The 15287-nt window shown below is 44.1% G+C and overlaps 2 protein-coding genes across 2 annotated transcripts in view; one reads left to right on the forward strand and one right to left on the reverse strand.

The window, feature by feature from the left end:
- Positions 1-2874, forward strand: part of LOC137437207 (cysteine-rich motor neuron 1 protein-like) — a 74380-nt gene extending 71506 nt beyond the window's left edge. The window contains exons 13-14 of the mRNA XM_078766091.1: positions 1603-1754; positions 2010-2874. Of these exons, the coding sequence (XP_078622217.1) occupies positions 1603-1743 (141 nt within the window). The 3' untranslated portion in view covers positions 1744-1754; positions 2010-2874. The remainder of the gene's footprint in view (positions 1-1602; positions 1755-2009) is intronic.
- Positions 2875-2944: 70 nt separating this feature from the next.
- Positions 2945-15287, reverse strand: part of FEZ2 (fasciculation and elongation protein zeta 2) — a 96100-nt gene continuing 83757 nt past the window's right edge. The window contains exons 5-9 of the mRNA XM_078766092.1: positions 6692-6960; positions 6520-6600; positions 6249-6324; positions 6053-6118; positions 2945-5597 (exon numbers count right to left, since the gene is read on the reverse strand). Coding sequence (XP_078622218.1) covers positions 5581-5597; positions 6053-6118; positions 6249-6324; positions 6520-6600; positions 6692-6960 — 509 coding nt within the window. The 3' untranslated portion in view covers positions 2945-5580. The remainder of the gene's footprint in view (positions 5598-6052; positions 6119-6248; positions 6325-6519; positions 6601-6691; positions 6961-15287) is intronic.

A 15287-nucleotide genomic window follows, 5' to 3' on the forward strand; every position in this document is an offset into this window, starting at 1 on the left:
TCTCTGAGCCACGAAATTGCAATGGCAAAAGATCGGAGGATCTTTTATCGTTTTGCATATGCAATATGTAGACATCCCATTTGAAAGGATGGTCAGAAGCGTGCATTTATATTCCATATCACATCGATCAAGAGGATATTTTGATAAAATAGTGAAATTTACAGAAAGATAATAGTTCCTTTACAAAACCGCATTTGCAGCAAATGTTGAAATAATAAAGAGAAAGCATGAAGTGATTGCATATGATAAATTGGTCCTTAAAATTATAGGTTTTCAAGTCATCAGCATCCATTTTGGTCTCAGAACCTTTCCGCTCCATATTTATTACCTCTGTCACCTAAGGTGTATCTCTGCTCACCTTCACTCCTTCATTCCTCTTTTCTCCCGCCTCTGGAACAAACTCCCTCACTCTCTTCAATCCCACTCCACCCTCCAGGTCTTTAAAACAGCTGTTCACCACCATCTCTTATCTTCCCCCATCCAAAACCTTGATCTTTTCTATCCCCGCTAATTTCACCCCAATTCCACTTTTTTGAAATACCAACTTCTGTCCTGGAAGTCCTTGGTGTCCTTGTGTTTTATACTTCTCCCGCCCCCCCCCCCCCCTTCCCACACCTCCTCCCCCAAAGCCCTCTACCTCCCACACATCTCCCTGCTCTCAAATGTTATGTTTGTGTGCTTTGTGTCCCCTTCTCTCCCCATCTTGTCTTCTGCTCCCTCTTTTTATATATTTTGTTTGTCTGGTTGATTTGTTTGTGAAGTAAATGTCAGCTCTTTCACGAGCCTCGATTCAGTATCCAAAAAAAAAAAAAAAAAACCTTATGCATGGATTCGATCGAAACTTGGTAGACAGGTAGGTATGTGACAACAGCGAATTGATTCGACTTTGGTGAAGATCCGAATCTGGATACGATAATTTTTTCATTTTTCAAGTGATTCTTCACCTTTAAGAGATTGGCCCAAAAACGATATATATAATGATATTTCAAGAAGTTGTTGACGGATTATGATAAAACTTGGTGTATGCGTTGGGTAGGTACAACACCAAGCTGATTTGATTTTGATTCAGGCCCTGATCCAGATCTGGCCTTTCAGTGGAGTACAAAACATAAAGCTGTTCAGCCTGGCCGAGGTATGTGCTCTACCGAAAGCCATTCTAGTTTTATTATTACGTCGACACCAAAGGTGGACAGAGGTTATGTACTCACCCCTGTTTGTCTGTAAGTAGACTATCTCAAAAATTTATGGACGGATTAGGACGAAACTTGGTGGACAGATTGGGTGTGACAAGGACGAATTCATTCAATTTTCATGAAGATCCAGATCCGGATGAGAATTTTTTTAATTTCTAAGTGATTTTTCACCATTGAGATATGGGGCCAAAACGATACATACAAAACGATACATTTCAAAAAGTTGTGGACAGAATATGCGAAAATTGGTGGATGAGTTGAATTGGTGACTGGAACAAAACAAGCATTTAATCAGCCTTAGTGGCTTCACCCTCATTGCAAGGCATAAATAGACTACCATTCAAAATGGCCTCTTCATCAATGTCCAATCTTCTGTGTTTTTCCCCATCCTCTTGAAATCCTTACCCAGGGTGCACGTGAGGCTGGCATGAGAAACACGCAGTCGAGGGAGGCCAGCAGGGTCGAGACTGAGAACTCAACCACTGGTCGGCAAAGTGACACACATGCTACACAAGCTGCCTGCAGTCCCATCACCATCGAGTCTGCGTGACCGTCATGCGTGTGCGTTCAGGTCGTTTTAAACCCACCTTATATAAATCTCCAATCCTTCTGCAAACTAGTGTCACATCATGATAGAGGTGTTTCACAATTTTAGAACTGGCCGAAGAACATTTTAACTTCTTCCTTCGAAACGTATGGAAATCTCAATGTTACTGATCAAATTACTACATGAAACACCGACTACGAAACCGCCATTTTATGCATAATTCAATGAATCGTGACGTTTTTCAACAAATTAATCTGCTTCTCCGACAGGAAGTACAGAATTCCAAGAGTTGAGAGAATTTCATCATCTTGTCTCCATCAAAAGCAAGCCGACGTCACTGGTGGCCAAAACCGAGGCGTTTAAAAGGATGACAATGGAGGCAACAATGATGTCATAATTTTGTAATATACGATGCATTTGAGAAAGTACGAGGTGGTTAAGATGAAGAAAAGTCAAATCCACAATGTTGCATTCACACACAAAATACAGAACTACACATAAAATGCCCCCTACTGCCTTTTTTAATAACCTCGGTTGTGTTTACCTGGTTTCTTTGAAGATCCTTGTTGGCGGTCTAGGCGGTCGAGATACTGCGGCTAAAGAGCACCAGGTTGTTTGTAGAGGAGGATCTTGTGGCACATTCCAATTTCACACGGTATGAAGAAGCCGTGGATTTGAACGCATTGCCGTGTCTAGTGAGCTGTGTCGTAGAGATGTGCACGCGCGATTGTTTAATTTATTTATGTGAAGCTAACTTATTTTTCAGGTGTCTGTCCACTCTGCATGGCAGAGTACAGACAAACAGTAGTGAGAAGATTTTGTATAAACTACTCAGTAACAAGAAGGATTGCGTAGCGTTTTTTGTATTGCCTAGAACTTAATCGTATTTCTACCGGTGATTTTGGGTCCATGCCGGAAATGATGGGATCTACGAGGTCTGCATGCCCAAAGGCCAAATATGTGCCATTTTGTATAAGCCTTGTGAATTCTGTTTATGCGGCATGCGGATGGCAGGTTGTTTTTATCGTATCGTTTTGTTTATTTTGTAGGCCGAAGACGGCACTGGATTCTGTTTCTTTTTCAAGCAGATGCTAGTAATAGTATGTAATAAACAGATGCTTCGAATATTATCCTGGACGAGTTTGTTTCGCAATCATTTGAACAGGTATCGACTTTTTCAAAATACAAACACCGACACGTGACCCAAAAAGGAAATCGAGTTTATTAGTCAACAGTGTCACCACAACGCGGCTACAGACGCTCAACAAAGCCACTGCAGAATTGCATGGTGAACCTCGTGTGAGATGACTAAGGTCGGTGGACACTTGCCAGGCACACCTTCCGCCAAATCAGCATCTGCCGATGACGGATGTCTGGTTTAAAGCGGGCACTTGGGCACGTAGACCTTCCGGACCTCTTTGACAGTGATGACACGGGCAAAGCTGAGGAAAGCTTCACACGAGTTCGTAAACAGAGAAACCGATCAGTCTCGTGGCAAATCGGTTTTGATTTTTTCCTAACACAATTTTCACCACTTTGTTTCCATATTTTAACATGCTTTCCACATTTATCATTATCCACCTGACAGTCTAGCCTGCGCATGCAAATAAAAATTGCCCAAGTGAGCAGCTGCTCTATCGTTAGTAACACTGGAAAAGTGGTTTTACCAAAATTTAACAAGCAATCAAAACAAACGCCCTCCCGGCCCACCCCCTTTCTTTCAAAACCGTTGCTGTAGTATGCTACATCGTCACCGAGGAAGGTACATCCACAAGTACCCACAATGCAGCGCTGCCATGTCTAATGAAAATGTTTCATGCACGCTGTCTCCGGAATCGGCACAAAGATTCATCGGGGAACCATGGGATGTGAAGAATGTCAACTCCTAATCACACCTCGGTGCTGACGAATCGCATTGTCCCCTGGTTGGTGCAAAGTGGCGGCACAATTTTAAAATGGCAGGAGCGGTGGGAGTGGAGTGGAGACGGGGAACTTGGGTTCAATAGGAATTAACTCAACACGGCAGCCATGCTCAGTGCAAATTAATCACATGAAAGCACAACAGCCGTGCAATAATAGCCAGTGCCTGCTATGCAAATTAGCATGACAAACTCGGCACATGGCAAGCCATGCGACGACCCACTGTGAAAATGGATAGAATATAAAGGCCTACGCTCATGAAAAATCGTTTATCTATGGTGCATTCCAAGGAACGAAAAACATCGAATCACACTTTATATCACTGAAACATCGAAATAAATAATTAATAGGGATTCATTGTGCAGTGGAGGAAGACTCTGTTATAAATCCAACATTTCCGATGACGTATGCCCTTCTCATACTTTTAGTCTCGCTCCGAGTCCGCAAGAAACGGCAACATCTGCTATTAAAGTCCCGACAAGAACAGGTCCGGTTTTACCTTCAAGCCACGTATACATACCTAATTCAGAACGTTTTATTTAAAATAAAAAAAACTTTAACCACAAATAAACGGCTCGATTAAATGCGACGACAAAGTTTGCACTCCGATCTGGAAAGCGACGACAATAATGTTAGCAACTTGTACAAAAATATACACATGGTAGGCTACTTAAATAAAGTGCTGTTAAAGGATAGAAAAATAATTTTGAAGCAATTATGAAAGAAAACCACGATGGGAAATGTATTGAGAATGTACAACGAAAGACCGACCGACCATCTGAGAAATGAAATTCTCAAAAACCTTCTGGAGGTTTTACCATGTAACTACTCTAAATGGAGCACTAATTACAATGAAATGTTCTGGAAATACACTTAGTAATAACCTAATGACGAGTCACTGGTTTATTTAAAATTTGAAAATGCCACTAAATAAGAGGCCATCTACATAATGCATACACAAAACTCCTAATTTTTAAACAGGCCTCTCCCCTTCTTTACTCATATCTCCTCCCAATGTCCTCATTTTTCCTTATAAACTCCTCCAATTCTACAACCTCAATTTTCCCCCCAGATTTGAGACCCCATACCTTTCCCCCTCGAATCCTGTCCTATAAATGGTAACCAGACGAGAAGCCAAATGGTTAACTTTTCATGCACTGAGCATATCGCCAAAGTCAATTTATCATTGTACTGGACCCAAGGACACATCGAGGCGTCAACAGGCACAGCAAAAGGTCATGCCCTGGAATTGTGAGAATCCGTTTAAATGCCCAATAGTGTATACAGCAATTCGGGGCAAAGGTTAATTTTTCCATGGAAGACCTCAATGCTAATTTGTACATTGCTTGGACTGAATAATTAATCTCATGTTAAAGTGAATAATTGCATCTACTGCGATTCAAGAGCATCAGTATCAAGAGGAACCATTAGGGAATTGCAAAATACTTCCTTTTGCAAGCCAATTTGATGGCTTAAATTATTTAGTGAATCATACTTGATAAATAGGCAGGTTTGTGGCACTATCGTCATGGGGCGGGCCTTGCAGGGAAGGTTCAAAGAAGAAAAGGGTGCCATTCCATGCATGGCCTCTGTATGGTGTGTGTGTGTGCGTGTGTGTGTGTGTGTGTGTGTGTGTGTGTGTGTGTGTGTGTGTGTGTGTGTGTGTGTGTGTGTGTGTGTGTGTGTGTCAAGATTGTGGTAAGTATAACAAAAGTGTGCTTTTCCTATTCCCCCTCTATACTTTGGATCAAACTAAAGAACCTACAGGAACATGTTCAGAATCTCGGTGATGTGGAGGAAAACCAGACAGGTGTACGAGGTACCAGGTGTAAAAGCAATGTACACTCCATTATGCAGGTTTCAGCGAAACGAAGAATCGAGTCCTTAGGTCCAAACCCAGCAGTCCCTCCATCATGTCGTTTAGGTTGGGCAGAGCACTAAAATATCATAAAAAGAAAGAAAAGTACTTCAACATGTCCTTGTCAACAACATGTAAACAAGAGGGCATGCGACTCTTATATGGCAAATAAGAGTCTATCTATTAATTATGTACGTATGTGCAAGTAGAGAGACAAAGAGAGAGAAACTGATGGATTATGGAGAATGTGAGAGGAGCAGAGATAGAAAGGAAAGAAGTATGGAAAAGGAAAGGATCGTCGATGGCAAGGGGGAATGGGATGGGTGTTAACATTACACCATATTTGCGCACACGAAATGCATGGCTTGGAGAGTAAGTACAATTAACTGCTGAGTGCGTGACTTGATGCAAGTTTTTAATTTCTGAAAACTCTAGCACATGTAACTTCAAATTCCCACCGAAGATCTCACATGATCTTTGGTTTGGTAGAACTATGCATGCAAAAAAAAAAAAAGGATCTTGCCACTTATGCACCTTTGAGGATGTAATCTGTCAGGAGCGTTGGCACCTTCTCACTGTCGTCTTTCATTGCAAACAGGACTGCAAGCAGGAACGCTCGTTTAGATTCGAGACAAATCACCCCTTAAGCACATTCATTGCACAAGATGGCCGGAAAATAATACAAGAATTAGTACAATGCGAGACGAGCAGGAAATAACGGAGGACTCACTTTTTGTTATAGCTTGCAGGTCTTCCACTGAGGGTGGACTGCCCTTCTTCTCATAAGGAATCACCGTCGTAAGGTACTGTGTGAGGTACAGATGTAAAAGCTCGACACAATATGGAAACAACTTCCACAATACAATTTGCTTTCTGTGGCCCCAATGTCAGTTCATTTTCAACATGCGCTCTCCCTCCACCTCCTACCACACACAACTCCTCACTCTTGCACGATCCCCCATGATGTGTACAAAAATAAAATGTCAGACAGAAACCCACACCTGCTTTTCTTCCACGGAGCCACCAAAAGTCTGCCGTAAGCCATTCTGAATAACATTGGAAAGACCTTCCATGCTGAACCTCTGTGGAGATAGAAGAGGATGATTGTACGACAGCAATGGGTAAAAACAATCAAAAGCGACAAGTACGGATCAACAGGATGATGGGCCATACCGACACAGGCATACGGGAGGGCTTGTCGGACTTGTTGTCCCCAGGACCCATACTGCGGCGCTTCTTCTTGCGTTGAATCTCACGTTGCTCCTTTTGCTTGGTCTGCACCTCTATGAGTGCCGAGATGAAGCTGTTTTTCACCTCTTTCTCAAACTCCAGCTCATCGCGCAGGGCTAGCTGTTGGACAAGCTCCCGGGAGAAGTGTTGAACAGCCCCTTCCATTTCTTCCAGGAGATCACACAATTCCTCCGAAGACAAGCACCGCAGGCCTGCAGCAAATATACCCCTGTTGTTAGGCACCCAATTAGAGCTCTTTTCCATCTGCTTTCTGCTTCTGTTAGCATATTGTACCGATTTCAAAACACCTATTCAAACTATAAATTACTAAATGGCAATGTACTCATCTCATCTCGTCTGGGTTAGATTCCACATGGAATCGGATCAGAATATACAGTCATCCTGGTGCTTTACAGACAAGGTGGTGAAACGTTTGCCATTCTTTCGGCATATTGTTCGGACGACCAATGGGGTACAGGTATACCTCAAATCACATTTAAATGTCGATACTTTTTGTCTCAACGGTCATCCAATGGTTAGGTCAGTGGGCTCATCAGTTAGCGCTCGTTTGTTTACGTGAAACTCCTCATGCAAATTTTCAAAAAGAGTAGGCCATTGTGCACTGGTACCCTCCAAAATCCTGCATAACCTCTGGTCAAATCTGATGTCAGGGAGCATCAACAGAACCCAGAAGATGTATTAACCTCTGACTATGATGGCCTAATGACATCGCCAAAGTCCAAACTATGAGGTACAATGGAAACAGTCGGATTATTCATTCTGGAATTATTCACCACAAGGTCACCATTGCTATCTCAAAAATAGCCATTTTATTTTGCCTGGCAGGAAATGGTAAAAGTAAAAAGAAAAAGCAATTGAACATTTATTTTATATTTATTACACAATCAACTCAAGCTTGGCTCATTTTTTTAACGGCACCAGTTGCGAGCGAGGCAATAAATGGCCGGACAAAAATGGCGACCTGCGGCGTTACGGCCGAGCACTTATCAAAAGGATCGCGGCACATGCATTATTTAATATGAACAATGAAGATGGAACATTGATCTGGACAAATTAATATTTCATTGCAAAAAAAACAAAAAAAAACAGAGCAGTACAAAATATTATTTGATTTCGCGATCGATTCAATACTTTCGGGAATATTGCAGGGTAATTCAAACTGCAAAGGTTTCTTGAGGAGTCAAAGTGCAGAATGGATAATGTGTTACAGTGGCAGAACTAGTTTCATTTCATTCGAAAATGTAGAGTGAAGTGAAGAAGAAGCGGAATATAGAGAATATGGAGGATTTAATTATGTGGATCATAGAGATCTGTACTACAATTTTCTACTCCACAATCACCAGACGAAGAAAAAGAAGAACCAGACAATGATTGCAGAGAAAGATTACCCACCAACAATATAATCAGAACAAAAATATCGCCACAAACAGTGTTTAACGACCCTACTTACAGTGGCAACATGGTTGTCAACACGTGCAACATGTGTTCAATATTCGCAAAGTAAAATTATTTTGTGAATATTATCATCCTTTTATAATGCAGATCTGTGATCTGTTGGTTGGTGTGCTAAAATGAATATAAACTTTTATAATTTTTGTTTTCAAATCTCCATTGGCTTATCCTTCCTTCTTAGGCTAGCCCCCGCTCTTGCAGGGAAAATGGCCTTAAAATGCCTGTTGGTTGGTTGGTATTGGCTTATCCTTCTTCATTATATGTAGCACATGGATGCAGTAGCATCATTTGCTAGAAGTGCAGCTGTGGTGCTGATGACGTGCCCCCTGTAGGTTACAGCAGGAATCCGTAATTGGTTCATGGTGCCAGCAGTAACTCGCCTACTCTTCGTGAAGGACACCATGGGATCTTGAACTTCCATCAACTAATGCAAATGGGTCGTCTGCATCAACGTCCATCCAAGGAATGGCACATTCATTGATGCCTCACTCTGCCTGTGAAAAGCTTCTCATTTTGCAGCATGCTGGGCAATGAATGGTGAATGCGGTGGATTGTGTATGTATCTGTATGTATATATATTGTTACGGTTTTTAGAACCTTCACTTTGTAAATTTAGTATTAAATTTCCTGTGTACATTTCCCCTTTTAATTGGCTGTTAATTGAAATGAGTGCACCGTAGCTAGTCCATGTACAAGCACGTAGGCCACCATAGAACCTCTCTATAGTTATTTCTTATTCTATGTTAGTTTAAGGCTCTGTTTCCCATTAATTGACACTGCATTGCACCAGATCAAATAAGATAGATCCCCTACCATATCGCCGTGGCCTCCCAAAGCGCCAGCACCGCGGCGTTCGCCACGTTGCATTGGGTGGGGTTATTGGCATCACCATCGCCCCTTTCAATTGCCAACTGCATTTGCCCTCCATTACGGCGTGCTCTAACTCAGGGAAGAAAGGCGTGTCTCCACCTCGTCATCAGAAGGAGGAGTGAGCCAGCCCCCGATCAACCAACCAAGCATGAGGGGTTTGGCCTGAGAGGGCGGAGGAAAGAAACTTCAGGGAGGTTCAAGAAGATTCTAGGGCGTGGTGATATAACCCGTCACGTGGAGCCCCCACCTCAGTCCAGTTGAGGAGGAGCTGAGAGTCCAGTTGGAGAGAGATGCGCGTAAGAGTTCAGTGGAGGGACTGCTTGGTGAAAGAAGTGAAGGACGAAATCATTGAGGGAGCCAGAGAGTTGAAGCCTAAATAGAGAGCTCTGGGAAGGGAGACGCTGTTCCAACCAGCCTTACCACGACAAGCTCCGACGTGTTGCTGCGAGCATCCCGGCCGTGTGGACCGGAGTGTGGAGAGTCGGCGGCTGCTCGCTCCTGGCCCGGCCGTTCTGCAGTCCCACCTGAACCTTCCGCTCCTTCCAGCCATTCATTCCTGCCTTCATCCCCCACTCGTGTAAGTCTGAATGTCGTCTGTTTGTCTGTGTTGTCCCTGGGAATAAGTTTAGCTTGTATAAGTAGAATTGCACTGTGTCTTCTTCTCCTTCTGTAAATTATTTTCGTATCTTTCCATCTCCTTTGGTTTCTTTGATTGTGTAAATAGTAATTGGTTAATAAATCCTGTTATTTCCTACCTTCGTCTTCTTCTTCATGCTCGTCCGGTCGTCTTTGTGATTTCCCCATTGAACACCTGTGGCACGATTTGGCCAAAGTTTAGGATCGGGTTTAGTACTGCTAATGGTTCGAGCCGCGGGCTGCTAATCCGCTCGGCAAAATAACATCTTGCCCGTGGTCTCGAACGAGGTTGCCCACCTGCCTCGTGGAGGGAGCGGGGCGGCTTCAGGATCGGAGACGGCCAGTGAAAATAAAACGGGGATTAACCCCCCCCCACCCCCCACCTTCCGCTAAGGGGAGTGCCAACGTTTAGGATCGGGTTTAGTACTGCTAATGGTTCGAGCCACGGGCTGCTAATCCGCTCGGCAAAATAACATCTTGCCCGTGGTCTCGAACGAGGTTGCCCACCTGCCTCGTGGAGGGAGCGGGGCGGCTTCAGGATCGGAGACGGCCAGTGAAAATAAAAGGGGGTTTAACCCCCCCCCCCCCCCCCTCCCGCTAAGGGGAGTGCCGTGCTCCGTTTCCGCAACAATATATATATATATATATATATATATATATATATATATGTGTGTGTGTGTGTGTGTGTGTGTGTGTGTGTGTGTGTGTGTGTGTGTGTGTGTGTGTGTGTGTGTGCCATCTTTCCACTCTGCTGCCATGAAGTGTTCGGAGCATTTTCCACCCCAATTCCACATCACTATAGTGCCCATGCCGGGCACAGAGCTGAAGGTGATTGCATTATGAATACACAAATGATTGCATCATGAATACACAGATGATTGCATCATGAATCAAAATGCTGCAACAACGAAACAGCAGCGAGAGATAAAGTGCCAGAGGGAAGGGATTGAAAGGAGGAAAGAAAGAAGTACAGTGCATTCAGAAAGTATTCAGACCCCTTCACTTTTTTCACATTTTATGTTGCAGCCTCATGCTGAAATAGTTTAAATTCATTTTTTCCCTCATCAATCTACACTCAATACCCCATAATGCAAAGAGAAAACAGGACTTTAGAAAGTTTGGCAAATTTATTAAAAAATAAAAAACTGAAATATCACATTCACATAAGTATTCAGACCCTTTGCTATGACACTTGAAATTTAGCTCAGGTGCCTCCCATTTCTCTTGATCATCTTTGAGATGTTTCGACACCTTGATTGGAGTCCACCTGTGGTAAATTCAATGATTTGACATGATTTGGAAAGGCACACACCTGTCTATATAAGGTCTCACAGCTGACAATGCATATCAGAGCAAAAACCAAGTCATGAGGTCGAAGGAACTGCCTGCAGAGCTCAGAGACAGGATTGTGTCGAGGCACAGATCTGGGGAAGCCTACAAAAAAAAATTCTGCCTCATTGAAGGTTCCCAAGAGCACAGTGGCCTCCATAATTCTTAAATGGAAGAAGTTTGGAACAACCAGGACTCTTCCGAGAGCTGGCCGCCTGGCCAAACTGAGCAATCGGGGGAGAAGGGCCTTGGTAAGAGAGGTGACCAGGAACCCGATGGTGACTCTGGCTGAGCTCCAGAGATGCTGTGTGGAGATGGGAGAAACTTCCAGAAGGACAACCATCACTTCAACACTCCACCGATCTGGGCTTTATGGCAGAGTGGCCAGACGGAAGCCAAACACTTCAATCTTGGTTTCATCAGACCACAGAATCTTGTTTCTCACAGTCTGAGAGTCCTTTATGTGCTTTTTTTGCAAACTCCAAGTGGGCTTTCATGTGTCTTTCACTGAGGAGAGGCTTCCATCTGGCCACTCTGCCATAAAGCCCAGATCGGTGGAGTGTTGCAGTGATGGCTGTCCTTCTGGAAGTTTCTCCCATCTCCACACAGGATCTCTGGAGCTCAGCCAGAGTGACCATCGGGTTCTTGGTCACCTCTCTTACCAAGGCCCTTCTCCCCCGATTGCTCAGTTTGGCTGGGCGGCCAGCTCTAGAAAGGGTCCTGGTTGTTCCAAACTTCTTCCATTTAAGAATTATGGAGGCCACTGTGGTCTTGGGAACCTTCAATGCAGCAGAATTTTGTTGTAGGCTTCCCCAGATCTGTGCCTCGACACAATCCTGTCTCTGAGCTCTGCAGGCAGTTCCTTCGACCTCATGGCTTGGTTTTTGCTCTGATATGCATTGTCAGCTGTGAGACCTCTTGGTGTGTGCCTTTCCAAATCATGTCCAATCAATTGAATTTACCCCAGGTGGACTCCAATCAAGGGGTAGAAACATCTCAAAGATGATCAAGAGAAATGGGAGCCACCTGAGCTAAATTTCAAGTGTCATAGCAAAGGGTATGAATACTTACAGTATGTAAATGTGATATTTCAGTTGATTCTTTTTAATAAATTTGCAAAACTTTCTAAAATCCTATTTTCTCTTTGTCATTATGGGGTATCGAGTGTAGATTGATGAGGGAAAAAATGAATTTAAACGATTTCAGCATCAGGCTGCAACATAACAAAATGTGAAAAAAAGTGAAGGGGTCTGAATACTTTCTGAATGCACTGTATATTAATGCTGAGAAAGAACTGTCAGGACGTTAAGCACCACCGAAAGGGCAATTGCGAGATGTACGTCTCGAGGAGAGCTACACATGGAAGGTTAGAGGGTAATGCTTTCGCATTGTGACGATGTGGGATGCAGCATTTTTACAGGAATGCGAGAGCAAAGGGGTTTTGCGTGTACGACGATGGACCGATGCAGCACTGCACCGTTAGCAGCGCCGCCGTGGGATGGAGGGGTTAAAGTAAGTACGTGCATGGCAACAGCGAGACTTGGCCTTGACAGGCCGCAATGCAGGACACTTGAGCCCTATGAGGATTCCTTTTGCCTAAGTCACACATAGGCGGATTTGTCGGCGACTACTGGCGACTGGAAAAATCGCCACCACCCGCCGACAATCGTAATGAAACCGTAATGGACGGTCGTCTGTAGTCGTGGTTATCCTCCCCAGGTCGGCTGCAGTCGGCAAGAGCCGCAAAGGGGCCAAATTTTTTTTTTAATGTTTAAAAACGGCACGCTCAGTCGCACTCGAAAAAAATCCGCCATGCTGTCGTGATGGAACCGCCATGCTGTCGTCGGTATCCGTAATAAGAGCGTAAAGCGGCCGCAACCCAGTCGCTCATAGTCTTCCGCAATCGCCCCACCAGCTAGCACGGCAGAGATGCGAATGCCATACGGCCTTCCTGCGGCATCTTCCCGACTACGGGCCGACACTGTTGCGGCTGCATATCGACTACAGAAGAACTGCCACGTCTCCCCTGGGGCTATGGGAGACTGACGACGACAGCAGTAGGACTAGTGGCGGCCGAGTTACGGCCATTGGCGACAGAGATACGACTGCCTGGCGACTGCATTACGACATACCACGATTCCATGGCAAGACAGGATGGTGTGAGGGTCTCCGTGGAGTGAGGTCCTGTGGTGCCGACAAGGATATGACTTTATTGTTTGGACTTGGGACTTTTGGGAACTTTATTTTTGGGACTTTGGTCCTTTGGAAACTTTATTTATGGGACTTGGGACCAGTGGAAATAATTTGTTGGACTTTATTTCCATTCTCTCTCCCTGCAGAAAAGTTTGATTATTACATTACAATGATACATCTTTATTAACTTTCTTATTGTACATCAAACATCTTTATGCTTCATGTCATACATCATTGAAATGAATAAAGTGAAATGTAAAATAGAGAAATAAAGATTTAAAAAGTTGTGTGAATCGTCTCCAATCGCCGGCGGTCTTATTGCAGTCTTGCGGACGTCGGAGTAAACCGCCACCCGGCCCCAATGCAGTCTCCGCGATCCGCCATCGGTCGTAATCTAGCCGCCAGACCGTCGCCACGCTGCCGCCATGCATCCGCAATGCAGTCGTCGTCGATCTTCAACAGTTGCCATCCCACTCGGGGCGTCGTCGCAATGCAGTCGCAATGTGGCCGCCTGCAGTCGCCATACTGCCGCCTGACCATATTTGACCGCCCGAAATCGCCAGTAGTCGCTGAAAAATCTTGATCGCCGGCAGTCGCCAGTAGTCGCCAAAATATCCGCCTATGTGTGACTTAGGCATTTACGACAGTGCAAGGTGTGCAGTTTCACCTCGATTGTTAGCAAAGGGTGTGTTGAATGAAGATCGTTTCCTATACATACAAGACTTACAATGCACATCTGAACATCTGAACATCAAAAGGTTTTCTATTTTCCCGAACCATGATTTGTTTAAATATTTTGAGTCCACCAAGCACGTTTCTAACTCTTATTGAATCATCATGCAACCATCTGCCTAATATTCAATGTAAGTGCACAACTACCGTCACCCCCATTGCTATCGATTTTCATATTTTTTCGAGCACCATTAACCCAAATTAAACGAAATCTCTAACTTGCAGGTCACTGTTTCTTTCTCCCCTCTCCACTTTTCAGTTCGTATGTTCATTCATTCCCCTAATGCTGTGTCCAACTGCTGCTCTACTGTCAGTACATTGCCTTTTCACTCACCATCACCTCACTCCATGAGCCTCACTGTTGTAAATTAAATATATACTGTATATATATTTTAAATTTCCTGAGGTGTAGAAATACCTGTGACTACTATCAGGATAGCCCGATGGTTTAAACGGAAATCATCTCAAAGAATGTCGAAACCTGTGTCTGTGCCATCCCAGACGTTCTTCCCAATTCAAGACCACCACACCAAATCAATATCCCGAGGGGAATGACAGTTTGACAACCAGTGCTTCGAGTATTTAGAATGAAATTACCAGTCTGTGTTGCCAGTTGGTGTAACTACCTCCCGACCTTGTTGCCGGGCGGACGCCTTCAAAAATCTCCAGCAATGTTTTCAAGCCGCAGCACTTAGGGCTCAAATTAGAAAAGTCCGCATATTAGCAAAGCTATCCAATCGTCACCATATTGTCATGGGTCTGCCTTCTCAGTTTTTCTTCACAGAATGTTGATAGCTCATTCTTACTTTTGCAGAAAGTCTAAGGAACTCAGTGTCATTCACACCTTGCCACAGGAAGTCGAGTCTTCGAGTCTTGTGCTTCTTGCTCACAGTTTTTTCTGCCCCTATTCTGGTCTTCTTCTTCTTCTTCTTCTTCCTCTCAGGCCTCTCAGCAAAATCACTGTCCTTTCAGGTCATACACATTCTACCAGAATCCCTTACCTTGTTACCCTCTCCAAATCTAAATAAAACACCATCCTCCATTCATAGTTCCCTTCTTCTCGCATGCACAACTATCTTCCCAAGTCTCTGGTCTCATGCTCTCCCCTCTGCGGCTTTAAGTCTGCTGCCAAATTCCCACCTCATGGTCTCTTCCATTTCTAGCTCAGAGTTTCATTATATCTGCTGAGAACTCCCCCCCACTCCTCCCCCCCTTTTCACCCAAAGTCCTCTTTGTGTTGTGGTACCCACAAGTGTTTCCCCTTTACTACACTTCGTGCTTGTTAACCATTTCCCCCTTATTGTCC

This window comes from Myxine glutinosa, chromosome 12, assembly GCF_964187855.1.
Source record: "Myxine glutinosa chromosome 12, kmMyxGlut1.1, whole genome shotgun sequence".
In the NCBI taxonomy this organism is placed as follows: domain Eukaryota; kingdom Metazoa; phylum Chordata; class Myxini; order Myxiniformes; family Myxinidae; genus Myxine; species Myxine glutinosa.